The 17,127-nt window shown below is 36.6% G+C and overlaps 2 protein-coding genes across 2 annotated transcripts in view; one reads left to right on the top strand and one right to left on the bottom strand.

The window, feature by feature from the left end:
• The window catches only part of LOC123565008 (nucleolar protein 11-like), a 255,647-nt gene that overhangs the window by 39,688 nt on the left and 198,832 nt on the right, over positions 1-17,127 (top strand). The window lies entirely within an intron of this gene.
• Positions 12,335-16,034, bottom strand: LOC123562994 (uncharacterized). Its single transcript, XM_045355565.2, has 2 exons — positions 14,873-16,034; positions 12,335-13,196 (listed from the first exon to the last, which is right to left on the bottom strand). Exons 1-2 carry the CDS (start codon positions 15,951-15,953, stop codon positions 12,946-12,948), a joined length of 1,332 nt encoding a protein of 443 aa, XP_045211500.2. The 5' UTR covers positions 15,954-16,034; the 3' UTR covers positions 12,335-12,945.

Here is a 17,127-nt window from a genome sequence, read left to right as displayed (position 1 = left end):
ATGGATTTCGGTACGAATGCTATATTATTTGTGGTCATCGAAAAACGAAACAAGAGTAGATACGTCTGTTCAATATTTAACTTATTTTTGACAATATACGTAGTGTTATTCAGCGTCAAGATTGTGACTATTATCTGAGATATTGTAAATAGGAAAAAGACCTACCGCATGGATTTCATGACGGCCAATTTTCTATGTCACGGAATTCTTTATTAGTTTGACAGAGTTATGAAATATGGGCAAAGTGGTATTTCCTGTATTGAAAATTCGTCTGTGATACATGAGACAGAAATTTTATCGGTAAACGAGAGCATTTCTATTACTTACAGGCGCTTCACTTTTTATGCCCCCACAACTTTGGGGGGGGGGGGGGGGCATATAGATTTGCTCTTGTCCGTCCGTCCTTCCGTCCTTCCGTCCGTCCGTCCGAAAATGTTGTGTCGCGCGTAGCTCTGAAAGTATTTGACGTAGAGTCACAAAACTTTACAGGAATGTTGGTCAGCATGTGTAGTTGTGCACCTGGGGTTTCGCGTCCGGATTCATTCAGTCATGTAGAAGTTATGGCCCCTGACTTTGTAAAAATTGGTCATTTTAATGTTGTGTCGCGCGTAGCTCTGAAAGTATATGACGTAGAGTCACAAAACTTTACAGGAATGTTGGTCAGCATGTGTACTTGTGCACCTGGGGTTTCGCGTCCGGATTCATTCAGTCATGTAGAAGTTATGGCCCCTGACTTTATAAAAATTGGTCATTTTAATGTTGTGTCGCGCCTAGCTCCAAAATTATATGACCTAGAGTCACAAAACTTTACAGGCATGTTGGTCAGCATGTGTAGTTGTGCACCTGGGGTTTCGCGTCCGGATTCATCCAGTCATGTAGGAGTTATGGCCCCTGACTTAGTAAAAATATGGTCATTTTAATGTTGTGTCGCGCATAGCTCCAAAAGTATTTGACCTACAGTTACCAAAGTTTACAGGAATGATGGTCAGCATGTGCAGTTGTGCACCTGGGGTTTTGCGTCCGGATTCATCCAGTCATGTAGGAGTTATGGCCCCTGACTTAACAACTGGTCATTTTAATGTTGTGTCGTGCGTAGCTCCAAAAGTATTTGACCTAGAGTCACCAAAGTTTACAGGAATGTTGGTCAGCATGTGCAGTTGTGCACCTGGGGTTTCGCACCCGGATTCATTCAGTATTGTAGGAGTTCTGGCCCCTGACCTGGGAAAAATTGTCATTTTTGGCCCCTGACCTGGGAAAAAATTGTCATTTTAATGTCATGCAGTGGGGGCATCTGTGTCCTATGGACACATTTCTAGTTTCTAAAGTCTCTCACTGACACATTACCAAGTCCTGTTGAAATCTTTTTACTGCTTCTAAAACAACTTCTATGATTTGGGAAATATCCATCGCTAGGATGTTTGAAAGAATTTTGGGACCTTTTCTCTCAGTCAAAGCCATATCATCTGGAAGTTTATCTGCAATATGATAAAGATTATCTGGTTCCACACTTCAGTTTCTACTTCGTTGTGGTTACTTTTTAAATCGCAAGTAGGCATTTACAAACCACAGTACTTGAATGACGTCTACATTACTTGCAACTGAAAGCGTTTTTACAAAGGTTATGACATATTTTGTCGAATGGAAGAAGTGAACAAGAATAGACTGCATATGTATAAACTTATTAAGAAAGCTTATTTTAAGAAGAGAAAGTAGGTACATACAACAAAAGTATTACTATCGGATGTTCAGTCTAATTGACAACATTTACGTCGTGTGTAGAAGAGAATTTTTGCCTATATGGCTACCCCTGTTTCATAAAAAGTTTATCGGATTCATATACTTATTTTAGGTGGTTTGAAAGCTGTGAGTATGATATGAGTATGAATATGTCAGTTTTCAGTACCAAGATGTAAAACGTTTGCGTGAAAAGAAAAGCGTAAAAATTCCCGGTATTATCATGTCAAACATGCAAGCATTTTATCTTTTCAAAGGCTATAACTGAAATCCCATATATTTCATTGACTACAACATCATATGGATGTAAAGTCAATGTATGTTTTCACATTAGATGTTTAATATTGTGTGCTTTCATGTGGTTCAATATGTCTGGCACGGTATATGAAGTGTGCATATAGTTTTCAGTATGTATCAAAACTGACATTGGGTAGGACCCTACTTCATATTTGACATTTTTAAAAGAAGAATTTAGTTTAATGGTGACAGCACATTGAAAATGTATATATTTGGCGGCATTTGGAGTTTTAGAAATGCAGTAAGCTAGAAATTAATCATCAAGTAGTCGTTAGCCATGAATGTAGAATTCATGTTATGATTTTCACCTAAACTAATTATATAATGTTCTTTCTGTTCTTGTACAGAATAGTGTCATATAGCTTTGCAACATTTTTTTACACTGTGATTATTCACTGGCAAGGGCATCTCAGTACAATAGTGGATAGTCTTGTTAACGACAAATATGCCCGTTTTTGTAAAATTAAGTGGACCGAACATTCTCATGAATTAAGATTACCAACAGTTTGGATTATACAAAGCCTAAACTATGCTATTGGTATACAATTTGAGAGACGACAAATAAATTGCGCAGTAATTTTGTAACATCTTTAGAAGTGATTTACCTCTATATGGTTGGGTAACTGTGATTAAGGAACTTAGCATTCCCTTTTGTACTTGTTGGATTTTTGAAGCAACCCGTCTATAATGTTTTTCCGTTATATATTCTTTTTGTTGTTGGCCTACTTTGCAAATCCGTGATTCTAAGGCTGTGTTTGTGGTGCTCTGTGCTTCCGAGAAATCTACCATTACCTATTATCATTTGAATCCCACAGCCTCGAAAGCAAAACTGGCAAATACCAGACCCAGCGACTAAATTAATAATGTTTATTGTCAATTGTTAAATTGTTCTACTGCATGGCAGTCATTATATAGGATTTATATAGAACCATTTTCATATGAGGTTTACATACAAAGGCAGCCAAATTCTTCTCTACAAGAAAAGACAGAGAGAGGTAGAAAGAAAAAAAAACACACAGAAGAAAGAACAACTTAGTGTTTCTCTTTGTGAAGAGACAACCTGGTTTTTGAAACTTGTCCAGCGTATAGCACCAATGCATGGGATCTGTACATAACTTTTATTTCTGTTTAGCCTATTGTTATTACATTTTTATTATGTCAAATTTCGTATCAGTTTCATTTCAGATTCGACTCATTTTGCAAAATTATGCAAGTTGAAATTTGCTGACTGTTATTGAATATTTTCTTTAATTTGCTCATGCCATTGTATATATTGTAAATATTCAGAGTGCTGAATATATTCATGATATATTAATATATTTATAGCTAAAATTGTTGCATGTTTTGTACTTTAAAAATTTTCTTTATGTTCACTGTTACTGTATATATGCATGTATTACATATCATGTAGTCTTCCTGTGTGGAGGTAAAAAAGAGTTCTATTTCTATGTTTATACATACACAAAAAATGGATACTATCACTAGTGAGCTGTTCATTCATCTTTCAAGCGTTTCATGTATGAAAGACAAATGAAATGTCACCCACATATAACAGAAAAGATACATTCCACTATAAATTGCTGTTTAGCGTTAGGTATAAAGCTAGTCCATTCATTAGTATATAAAAATTGAAAAGAGCGGATGACTAGGAACAACTCATGTAAAACCAGTGTTTACAGAGGGCAAGGACATATGAGCCGCACCATGTCGGAGAAAACCAACATAGTGCGTTTGCGACCAGCATGTATCCAGAACAGCCTGCGCATCCGCGCAGTCAGGCCAGGATCCATGCTGGCCGCTTTCAAAGCCTATTGAAATTAGATAAACAGTTAGTGAACAGCATGGATCCTGACCACACTGCGCAGATGCGCAGGCTGGTTTGTATCCATGCTGGTCGCAAACGCACTATGTTGGTTTTTTTATGGCGCGGCTCATATATTTTAATGATTAATTGAATAAATCGACTCACATAACATTTTGACATAGTTACTTAAGAAACTAGGTCTAGCTAAGTATGAAAGCCAAATTAAGACATTTCTTTTTATAACTAATCTCCGTTTACATAGAGGATATTTGATTGTTTTGAGTGAATATGGAATATCTCATACTGAGAAGTGAGAAAATTTCAAAAATGTGAAAATTTTCTCACTTCGAGGTGAGATATATTCCATATTCACGAAAAACAAACAAATTTTCTTTTTATTTTATGCTCAATTACGTTGAGATGTGCATTTTACAACTATTTTAATCTCAAAGCGGGAAACAGACGCGCGTAAACAGACATGACGTCAGACGTGCTGTGACGTTATAAAGACACATACAACATAAAGTTCCATTTTATTTTATTTTATTTGTTGCTGCATAACGTTATGAAATTCTCTTTAAGTAAAATAATTTGAATCGAGAAATATACTATAAAGAACAAAGTGCGACTACAATTTTCATCCTGTTTCAAGCAAATAATTTAAAATTCATACACAATGTTTGAGGGGGCGGAGCTATATCTCTCACAGTGTGAAAATTTAGATTTCATATTTTCGCAGTGTGAGTGATGAGATATGAAAATATTTAACTGATAGAATACATTATTTTATGCTAACTAATGAAATACTGTATTCTATCAGTTAAATATTTTCATGTCTCATCGCTCACACTGTGAAAATATGAAATCTATATTTTCACACTGTGAGAGATATAAGCTCCGCCCCGTCATACATTGTGTATGAATTTTAAATTATTTGCTTAAAATAGGACGAAAATTATAGTCGCGATTTGTTCTTTATAACATATTTCTCGATTCAAATTATTTTACTTAAAGAGAATTTCATACCGTTATGCAGCAAAATATAAAACAAAATGGAACTTTATGTTGCATGCGTCTTTATAACGTCACATCACGTCTGACGTCATGTCTCTTTACGCGCGTCTGTTTCCCGCGCTGAGATTAAAACAGTTGCAAAATGCATTTGAGCCGTGCCATGAGAAAACCAACATAGTGGGTTTGCGACCAGCATGGATCCAGACCAGCCTGCGCATCCGCGCAGTCTGGTCAGGATCCATGCTGTTCGCATTTAAAGCCTATTGGAATTGGAGAAACTGTTAGCGAACAGCATGGATCCTGACCAGACTGCGCGGATGCGCAGGCTGGTCTGGATCCATGCTGGTCGCAAACCCACTATGTTGGTTTTCTCATGGCACGGCTCATTTCTCAACGTAATTGAGCATAAAATAAAAAGAAAATTTGTTTGTTTTTCGTGAATATGGAATATCTCACCTCGAAGTGAGAAAATTTTCACATTTTCACTCGCGCTACGCGCTCGTGAAAATATTTGATTTTTTCTCACTTCTCAGTGAGATATATTCCATATTCACTCAAAACAAACAAATATCCTCTATGTATTTCATCAGTTAGCATAAAATAAAAAATTATATTCTTATAAAGTTAAAGGTGCTATATGTAGACATCAAAAGGTTTTCCGACTTTCATTCGTAATATATTCATGAAAATATTATGTATTGATAATATTCATTTATAGTAAAATGTGGGCCGGCTGTGCATAAAATTGTATGCAAAATACTAATTGAACTGTTTTCTAAAACTTATACATGCTCGTATTAAATGCAGAGCATCATTGAATTGTCAATTTAAAAACTTAATCAGTTTATCTTAAACCAGTACGAAGTATAAATATGCATAAATGGGATCATAACACTATGAAATGTGAAAAAAACGGCGATAATTTCTTCATCAAACATAATACTACTTACGGGCATATCTTGTCCACATGCCTTAACAGACGATGAAAAGACAAGAATGTTACGGAGAAATGTTGATTAAAATATACATTGCTGCACAACAAACATGCGGGACACTACAAATCGTAGCATTATACACCGTATCAACCAAACGTTTCTAGAAAAATCATGTATATCATAAAACATGTAATTGTAGATACGATCCATTGCAATGTAACGAAAACATTGTCAAACAATAGTTAACTCATTAATATAACACAACCCAAAAATAAGGTTGTATGTTGCGATAACAAGTAATTAAGTTGGTAATCAGTGCAGTCAGATTATGCATAAAAGAGTGTAATACTGCCTTAGCCAATAACTGTAAATACTACAATGAGTTTAATGTTACCTAAAATGCTAGACAGCCACATCAAACCTGTGTGAACATATTATAAGATTCTTTCACTGGTTATAGGTGCAGATGGGAATTTCCGGCCTCGAGGGTAACTGTTTAGGCGGTAACGAGGTTCCTACCGAGTTACCGCCTAAACAGTTACCTGAGAGCCGGATATTCCCATCTGCACCTATTACCAGTGACGGAATCTTTTTCTTGCATACCGATATCAAGGTATAATAATAAAAATAAAATCAGTCGAACGGCTTTCTTTTTAGAACTATTTCTTATAGCAGCGTATTTAAACAAAGCGCGGGAAATCAACGTCCGTAAACAGGAAAGACGTCATGACGTTTCAAAGACAAATAACAATGTTTAGTTCCGGTTTTGTTTTATCAGTTCCAGCGTATCGTTATGAAATTTTGATAAAATAACGTATTTTGAATCGAGAAATATACTATCAGGAACAAAGAGGAACTGTCAAGGTACTGGATTTGTATTCCGTTTTTCGAAATAAAATATAAATAACTACATAAATCTTCTACATATATGTAGTTCGTAATACGTCATTTACTGCACGAGAGTCATCTTACACCCCGGGGTGTAAGATGGATTTTTCCAGCACCGGTAAAAATACCGGAAATCCCCGTCTGGTATGCAAGAAAAAAAGGCCTAAAATTCTTTGTTTCCGGTAACAAGCTCAAAAATTTATGGTAGGTAGGTTGGAAAAACTTTTATAGAACTTTTGTTGTCTTATTAAATGAGACTTATTGGAAATTAATTTTGTGTCAAAAATGAATTCAAGTAAGGGGGTCATGCCTTTAGAGCACCAGTAAGTTGATTTCTGATCATGTTTAATGCATAAAAAAGTGCACTTTCGAAATTTTTGTTAAAAAGTTGAAAAATATATTCTTCAAGGCCATAAAAACATTTAGACTTACTGTTTGATGTTTATCGTTGTTATTAAGTCTAAAGAGAGCATTTGCAGATGTGTTTCAGTGAGATAAATATGTAAAACTTTATTTGCAGTTGAAACGTGCACATTGCACAAAACATCCTCAATGATGTTATCCCTTTTAGTGCTCAGAACAAAGTGCAAGTTATTTAGGGCGCTAAGAAACATAAAAAGTTCAAACATTAACAGCTGTTTGGGAGATTTCCCCTCCCAGGAGAATGTCAAATATTGTTAAGCTGTCATTGCAATAGCCTTCACAATTTTGAAGTTCAGCTATCGAGTATGGGCAATGGACACTTGAATTACAAATTCTGCTAAACTAAAAGAATCGTCGCCTTGTCACAAGTTTCAAACATGTTCGACTGTTGCATGACAATGCTCCAGCACACACGCTGTGGCAACGTTAAATGTCGCAACGCCGCTAAATGTCGCAACCACCGTTAAATGTCGCAAGGTTGACGTTAAATGTCGCAACCACCGCTTAATGTCGCAAAATCGTCTGCCGCTAAATGTCGCACCTTTAACGTTAAATGTCGCAAAAATTTGCCCACCGTTATATGTCGCAACTCCAACGCTAAATGTCGCACAGCAAAATAAGATAAGTTAAACAGTCTTCACAACTTAGAGATAAGGCTGGGTAATGCATGCTTGATTTTGGAAGGGCTGACTTGATCTTTCACTCTAATCTGCACGTTTGCTTTTCAGTGGTTTCGGACCATACATACGTTATATATTTCATATCTAAAGGTTTGAGCACTAACGTGGTACTCGCGCAGTACTAGATTTATTTCAGGTCTGAACTATTAATTCTATGGAGTCCTGTTTAGCTCATGAGACATTAAGCTCGCGCTCCGTATTGTCGCGCGTTGTATCGCATGTCTTTAGTCGACCTGAATTTCGTTACACAGCAGGTCGGGGGCCAGAAATTGTTGATGGAGGATGGGAGTGGTGGGGGGGGGGGGGGGGGGGGCGGCACCAGTTTATAACAAAAGATCACCGACGACGTGCGGTAGGTACGGGGTTCCTCTGTCCGTATTTGTGGGACAGATACTCAGTGGTTTGCACACTGTCTTCCAATCCTGAGGTCGGGGTTCGATCCCGGCAGCTACTCGGGAATTTTCAGAAACGCTTTTCAGTGTTTCCCACCCAGCAAGAGGTGTACTGGTTAGGAACCCAGGCAATCCTTGCGTGTATCAGTGCTATACACTGGGCACGTTAAAGAACCAGGCTGTTTATTCGCAACGAGCTAGGCTAAGTTAGCCGGACAAGCCTGTATCTGATTTCTGATCTCTCTGTGGGGCTTTGTCTCACTCTGTCCCTCTGGTCAGATCGCTCTGTGTCTTGTACTAGTAGAGGATGATTTCGCGCCCTGTGTGGCTGCAGTTGCTGTAAAGCGCCTTTGAACGTGTTTATCATGAAAAGAGCGCTATATAAATCTGGTATAATAATAAATAATAATAATTTTTTTTTATATACAGGTATGAAATGTTTGCCTGTGGTGCATTTTTGTCTATTTTTAACTACGTACTAGAGAGGCACTCCCTTATTTTAGGTGGTTAGGGTCTTTTCCCATTTATAGTTCTGAATACAGTATGGAATGCTGGACTTTTTGCAGTTTGTGTTCAAAATTTCGGTGTATGGGAGGGGTTATCCCTGTCATTTTCGAGAGTTCAGGGTCTCTCCCTGGGAAAGTTTGAAAAGCAGGTATAAAATGGTTGCCTCTGGTGCATATTTTTCTTAATTTTATGGTACTGGAGAGGTACTCCCCCCCCTCCCCCACACACACACCTGCCGCATTTTAGGGGTCAACGGTTCTTCCCCTGGGGAATTTTGAAATATAACTATAAAATGTTCGCTCTGGGGCGCTTTGGGTCTACATTTGAGAAAATATTATTTCCAAAATAGTTGGGTGCAACTTTGATGAGTATAAGTCACTATTAAGCCAACAAGGGTGGGGTTTGGGGTGGGGGAATCGGCTCGGGCAACAATCCAGGCCTGTTACACAACGCGACCACGAAGACTGTATTTTGTAGCTGTAGAAAACGAAAGTTTTCTATTAATCAGCCATGGGTTCTATTTCTTTGTTTGGAGGTTTACATTTAAAGTCATAAGGTAATATCAAGCATCAATGATGGAGAAAGATCCTATGTGGCCTCTGTACATTCTTTCAGGTTAAAGCGGGAATTTTGATATTATTTTACTTTTAGTCTCTTAAATTGTTTGGTTTAGTCTCATTCCCCTCATTTATCCTACTTTTTCCGCCTACCCACACATAACCCTCTCTCTCTGCCCCCCCCCCCCCCCCAACCCTCACACACACACTTCAGAAATGTAAATATTTATATTTTCTATTAATTGTCTTGGTGCTGTGTGTTTGTGTCTTAGATTTCTGTGTCGTTATTCACCCCGTTCCCCACCCATACCTAACCCCAACAAACATACAACACTGTTACCAAATCGTATTTAGTTAGAAGAAACCTCAGAATATTACTGTCCTAAAACACTGGCCCTATTACAAAATAATTTCACAAATTATTTCTTGCGTGACTGTTCAAGCAGGTGTGGAATCAGGTGAGCGATCTAGGGCCCTCTTGTTGCTATACGTAACATCACTTATCATTAAGATAATTATTTGTATTACATAAACCTGTAATTTTTCTTCACTCAAAAAGGAATAACACAAGGAATTGATAATCATAGTGTCAAATAGGAAGTGCGACATTTAGCGTTTGTGTTGCGAATATAACGGTGGGCAAATTTTTGCGACATTTAACGTTAAAGGTGCGACATTTAGCGGCAGACGATTTTGCGACATTTAGCGGTGGTTGCGACATTTAACGTCAACCTTGCGACATTTAACGGTGGTTGCGACATTTAGCGGCGTTGCGACATTTAACGTTGCCACACACCTCTAGTATAGTAACACAGTTTTTGAAGTCGGAGAGAGTTACTGTGCTACTCCATCAGGCGCCATGCGACTTCTTTCTGCTTCCAAAACTGAAAAACTTCCTTTCTGGTCGTAGATATCGATCGCGTTCAGCTCTCGGTTCTGCTTTCCATCAGTACCTCCGTAGTATACCAAAATCAGCCTACCATGACGCTTTCCGGAAATGGATCCGTTGACTCAAAATTTATGAATTTCTCACCACGGGGAATATTTTGAGGGTATGAAATGACATAATGCACGTTTTCATCAGTTTTCAAGGTTTCAGACCACAATACACAATACTTTTCGAACACTCCTCGTATTATCATAAAAACACCTTATTATAATCAAATTACTTTTTAAAATTGTTTTTAAAAACGCCATCTCTCATTGGAAAAATTGTAACTTTCATGCTGAAGAACCACAAACATTCAAACCTGTGTTAAAGACCACCTCTTAACATAAACCACCTGGCTCTAAAGACCACATGTTTTGTTTCCCATTTTAACATTTTAAACAACAAATCATAACCGCATAATTCGTAAATTTTTAACACACAGTTACTTATATCTCTGCTGTACTTTTACCCTTTGATAAAATGGAATGGAAGCATCGTATGTTTCTCTGTTTAACTTAATTCCACAACAAACGGTATTCTACTGAAATGAGCTTGAAGGTCTAGGGTTGTCAGTTAAGCACTCCTAAAGGTCTTAATATATGAAACGACAAAGTTTTCAGGCGTTGAATATCAGCAGCCCTACATAACGAGACGTCCCGAACAAATGTGAACTACTGAATGGATTTTGGTAATGGTTTAGATAATTAGATTGAAAATATTCCATTTGGGTGTTATCCTTAAAGAAACGATTATTTTTTTGTATCAATTTTAGTGAGGAAAAGATTGCAAACATTCGCAGCGGTTGGTATTTTTTCTTGTGTATGATCTTAAAATGGGTACATTTTATAACGTCACAACGTTATGTCGCATTGCTGTGGGTCAATATGAGCTTTTAGCTTGCTTCGCCCTCTAATTTTTCATCATTAATCACGTGACTGTCTTTAAAACAATGAAAATGAGGAGCTCTAAAGAGTTTTTTTTAAACTTTTTATTTAATATATGGGTACTGTAAGAGTTTTGACATTTTATCTGCCGAATGTTACTTTCTTTTTTTTCCTTCTAAAATTTATACTGCATTTCAGAGCACGTAAACCATTATTCTAACACGATCCGATTCATTTTCCTATTAAACAAGGAAGGCAGAAAACTGTGAATTATTATACAACAAATCACTGTTCTGACGTCACAATTATTACGTCATGGCGTCAAACGGCATAGCGGCGCGCTGGAAAAGAAACCGATTGAAAACGGGCAAATATTTAATGAATGTCGTCAAGGATGTACTTAAAAATCCTTGGTAACGTATTAGAATCGAAATAATATATCTCATTTAGTGATTTGCTCTTGAATTAATCATTGTTTGTCGTTCAGATGCGTATTATTATATCACTCGGGCTGCGCCCTCATGATATAATTCCTTCGCATCTGAACTCCAAACAATGATTTATTCAACGACAAATCACTTGATGAGATATATTATTTCTTAAACAATATTTTATGTTGTTTACCGAAATGATTTATCATTGATTTTAAATAAACAGAAGTAGTTTTATTTGATGCTACAAATCATTACTATTTTCTTGTATCAAATGGCAATAATTTTGGTCTTAATGATTATGTAAACACTTCACTGTGTACAAGTTGAAATATGGAAAATCGCAAACATATTGAAAGACCGACTGCAATAATTCATGTCAAGAAATGACTTATTTTAGATATCATATAGAATTTTGACGAAAATTTGAATTTTTAAATGGAATTTCTAAATAATATAAGATAAGGGTAGATTTCTCGGAAGCACAGGGCACCAAAAACATAGCATCAGAGCCACACTTTGCTAAGTAGGCCCACAAAGTGGAAAAATAAGATATCATCAGAACGAAGATAATAGTTACTTGGTCAATTTGATGTTACTGTGCTAGTAAGCGATTGTTAGAAATATAAAAGGACAGGCAATCATATTTTATCTGATTTGATAAGGCAGGAGTTTTAATCTCTCATAGGCGTGGGTAAGCGAACCCCTCCATTTTTCATCATGATCCTGTCAGATACTGATTCTTTTCTCTTACATTTTGCTTCGTTTGATATGTTTAGGAACACCATTTTGTGCGAATTTAGATAATATTTAAATAAAACGAAGGACGAAAAGTTTGCGTGGGCGGCGAATCGTAATGAATTATAAATTTTATCAAGTTTTATAGAAAACAATAAAACAAAACTGTGGTATGATAGGCATTAGTATCCAGTGCGAAAAGCCAAAATTCAAGAACGCAGCTCTTAAAAGCGTATCGCTGTACAAATAGTATGTTTTGTCTGTTTTGACCTTCACCAGACCTTTCCAAACATTTATAGGTTTATATACTTCCTGTTATAACAGAAAAGATACATATCTTATTGAAAGATTTAGCGAATAATATTTCATTACTTAACCCTTATCATGCTGGACACGATAAATTCTGCCTTTACGATCATTGTAGATCATGATCAGCCTGATCATCCGTGCAATCGCACATCCATGCAGTCTGATCATGATCTGCACCGTTTACATTCAGTCAGCATCTTTTTGGTAAGCACCCATTTTTACAGTTAATGATACTGTCCAAATTGAAAGACGGACAAGTTCATTATAGAAATTTAGCAGGGTAAGGGTTCAGCGTTACAGTCCGTCTAAAGTCAAGTGTAACAGGACTGAATACCAAGCATGAGGTGTGTCTCTACCGTTTTTAATAAAACATCTAATTTTTTTTTACTGAAGTCTCAAATATTAGTTTTTAGTATTTCCTCTAACGACATTTGCAAATCAGTACTGTTAAAATTACGACGACCACCAGAACTGAACCACCGATTATGACGCCCAGCTGCCATGTCTTTAGTCCAGGCGATTCATCAACTTCATCAGTCTTTTCGTAAGATTTAACATCAAAATCACTAGGGCTGAGAGTTGAGTTGGTACTGGGGTCCTTCGATCGTAGGTAAAAAACTGTCGTGTATTTGGTGCCGTCTGATTCAGTGCTTATTGTACTCGCGGTTGAATCTGAAATGAATAAAAAATATGCACTGAGAATATTGCAGTTTCGACGTTTCTTTCATACAGTGAGATGTTGCATTGATAAGCTTAGATTTTAATATCAAGAAATGCGTTTTAAAACCCTACACATTGATTACTGATTGATATCAAAACGCTACTTGATTCACAAGACGCCTATCTACAGTTGCATAAATGATATAATTTCTGAATAAAACCGGGCTTATACGAAATGGTGTATTATTGAAAGATTTTAAAATTAAATTAAAAGAGCTAAAAACGTGCACACAACCAACACACACACACATACACACACTCGCATACAAAGCAAACACACGAGGGCAAAACGAACAAATAAAGGAACACAGTGGCAACAAAAATACCACTGGGGAGCTTAAACCGGTTTATGGTGCGCACCCAGCTAAGATTTTAATAATAAACCGCTCAAACCGACTTTATATTAACTTGCATCGTGTGGTTAATGCGTCTAAATCCAGCGGATAGTAATGTATTCAAGGGGCAATACATGTTTTGTTTTTTTTGCCAAACGCCTCGAAAATCAATGAAAAGGCCATTAATCTATTCTATATGATGTAAAATGGTGACAAATGGCTGAAAATTCTTAAATTTCTTGTATTTTGGAATTGAGACTCAATTTTCGACCAGATGACTCTATTTTGGTCGATTTTAGGACCTAGTAAATGTCTTTTCTCACATTTTAGCACTGCAATTGTCTAGATGTTATTGAAATAAGCATGTAAGCATGATCGAAAATGACAAACATTTTAACGATTAAATGGATCTTGAATCAAAATTTCATGAATAATGTAATAAAATTTGAGATATTGCTTGCACAGGGCTAAATTTCGCGTAGGGTGACCTGTCATAAATGGTCATTTCTCTAGATTTTCTCAATATTATGCAACGAAACTAAGCAGATCATTGTGAAATAGGTATACATCTGATGACAAAGGTAGCTAGCGATTCATGCTTAATTTGCTGATCCTATTCTGTCGTTCATTTCGCATGAACTCCGAAAAAAATTAATTCATTTCCTGTAACTACATTATATTTTTTACTTTCGCGCCTTTCCTTTTGCTCAGTAACTCATAATTTCCAATGGAAAGAACAGGGCGAATGCAAATATGTAACATTATTTGCAGACTGGACAGGAACAATAACGTAACATCTTTGACGTCTCAGTGTGACTTTGACCTTCCAACTTAATTTCGCGTGCGGCACATTGTCATTATGGTAAATGTGTGTATATATGAATACTCATTTTTTGTGTAGACGGGACAAGACAAAATGACCTAACATTTTAGACCTCCCAGAGTAACCCTGAGCTTTGATCTACAGGTCTAGATCTTGCATGCAACTCATGTTGTTGTTACCATGAATGTTTGTGCCAACAATGTTAAAGACCAAATAAGAACAATACCTAAAATTGTGACATTGAAGTATAGTAACCTTAATATTCAACTGATTGTAGTTGATACGCGAATACATAGATGTTTAGAGTAAAGTTCAAGTTGTCAATAAATTGTCACTGAAGATATTGTGATGTTTTCTTTGTTATAACAAGTAAACCTAGGACTTCTGATAAAATAATCAAATATCGTGGTCTGGTGTATATTACTTATTCACTATTTGTCACACACGTATTATAAATCTTGACAACTTACTATGATTGAGCAAAATTTTGAATTCGGCAGCCTGGCCTTGTGGGTACATCAGCCAAAAGACTAGATCTTTGCCCAAAACATCAAAGTAAGATAAGATCTTGCCGGTATCGTCTAAACAGTTCCCATATTTGGCATTTGATACAACTTTCTGGAGCTGCTCTGAGGTGTGGGATAATACATTCTCCTCGTCGTTTATAAAAACAAAAGTCATAGTACCGCCTTTCCCTTTGTTTAACAGTTTCTCATAAGCCTTTAGACTCCACAAACAATAACTGCCGCCGAGATACAGAACGTCGGTTTCCTGGTATGGGTATTTATGTTTGTTATTTTCAAAAAGGTCTAAGGGATCATTGATGCGGATGAGGTCTTTCGTTATCAGTTCAAAGAATTTATCTTTACATTCCTCTTTCTGTTTTTCCATGTCATAAAACAGAGATCTTATTGCCGTTTGCCAAGATGTGATGGTTTCATTATAAAGACTATTTTCTGACAGCTTCTCATTTAAAAGAGCCAGTGCTACTACATCCGAAACCAGTGACATATAATAATTTTGAAACTCTTCTAAACTCGTCATCCCGCATTCAAATTCATTTGCAATAAGTGACAGCAATGTGCTGGAAATCCCCGACACCTCAACTTTGAAAGTTAATAGGCTTTTTACTTTGTCCATTTCAATTTTATTCCTGTCAAAGTTATTGCGAAACCGTCTCTGTAACTCTTCTCTTGTATCTTTGTTTTTAGTTCTGACAATGTCCTCCATCTCTGCAAGAAGTTGTTTGATAGTAAGAGCAACGTTACGTAGTTCCGAGATATATGCTTGCACCTCAATTCTAAAAACAATGGATTCTGTTGACATTTCTATTCTCTCCGATATTCTGTTAATTATCCTGTCATAATCTATAGGTGCCGGGGTACTCTGTGTCTCATCATCTCCTAGCATAGAGTCAAAAAAGGAGTAGACATCTAATCCAAACGCTACCACATCCACCACCTTCCCTAGAATCGGCAGACCAGCGTCAACCGTTCTGCTTGTTAAAGTACTGAAAATTACAAATATGTAAAATAAATTTAATTTTTTCATGATTCCAGTTTAGTACTTGTTTCTTTTTTAGCTTGCTTTTACAATGGAAAATATCTTATGCTAACATCCACGCGCCCAATAATGAAAGTTTCTTGTGGACAACTCGTTGAAATATAATTTATGATTCAGATCTATTATAAATATTTACTTTTCAAAAAATAAAATAAAAGATAAGACATGTTTTTGTAGTTGTTATGTAAATAACCTTAACGACGTACTTTTCCCTACATATTTTTTTTTATGACAGCTTGGGAATTATATACAGCAATCGTACTCATGTTGACAACTGGTTAATTTAAAGCCCTACAGATTTATGATTTTTTAACTCCGCTATCAAAGATCCAGGACACGTACTATGATACATTTTCGTCATTCCTTCCATCTATCCACCTATTCATCTGTCTGTCCGTCACGTTGTCTTGGGTAATCCAACAGTTTCCATCTAAATTAAATACAAATAAGCATTCATCATCAACATAAAATCAACATCTGCAAATTGTTTGGACTGTCATATTTGACCAATATTGTTTTGAGTTCTGCCCTTTTTGGGCTAAACCATATAAAAACTACATTTGTAGTTTGTGTACTCAACTCCTCCTACAGTTTTCATCGAGTTCTAATGAAACTTTTTACACTTCATCAACATTAACTCGACATACATACGCAAATTATAGGCATTTGTTATATTTTCTTTTGGTCCTCGTGGAGTTCAATCATTTTTACTATAGAATTCCGCTAAAGCATGTACTGGGGGAGGGGGTTGGGGCGTGAGGAGTGTTGCAACTTTCTTTATTCCTCAGGAACAGCCTCAATCATTCCGAGTCTGCCATTATGTTGTTGTTTGGGTTGCGTTTTATACTCCCACGAGATCTTTTCAAAGATTTTATTAACTATTACAAGAACAGTAATTAAGTGCCGTTTGGCGGCTGTGAAAAGTCTCCCGTTCTGAATTCAGTGTTGTTATATTTATTGTTCCTTTTTATACGCCCGTTTGATAAACGGGACGTTTTATGGGAACGCCCCTGACGAGCGGGCGGATTGGCGTGTGGGCGGCGTCCAAAGACTTTGTTCGGAGCATATCTTCTTCATGCACGGAGGGATTTTGATGAAACTTGACACAATTGTTCACCATCATAAGATGGAGTGTCATGCGCAAGAATCAGGTCCCTAGGTC

The sequence above is a fragment of the Mercenaria mercenaria genome, chromosome 2 (genome assembly GCF_021730395.1).
Source record: "Mercenaria mercenaria strain notata chromosome 2, MADL_Memer_1, whole genome shotgun sequence".
NCBI classification, from domain to species: Eukaryota; Metazoa; Mollusca; class Bivalvia; order Venerida; family Veneridae; genus Mercenaria; species Mercenaria mercenaria.
This window is presented reverse-complemented; position numbering and strand designations above follow the sequence as displayed.

What these genes read in the sequence shown, in the direction of transcription:
- LOC123562994 (XM_045355565.2), bottom strand. Translation starts at nt 15,953, where the DNA reads ATGAAAAAATTAAATTTATTTTACATATTTGTAATTTTCAGTACTTTA. An exon ending in CAAAATTTTGCTCAATCATA is followed by an intron (nt 13,197 to 14,872) that starts GTAAGTTGTCAA and finishes TATTCATTTCAG; the next exon opens with ATTCAACCGCGAGTACAATA.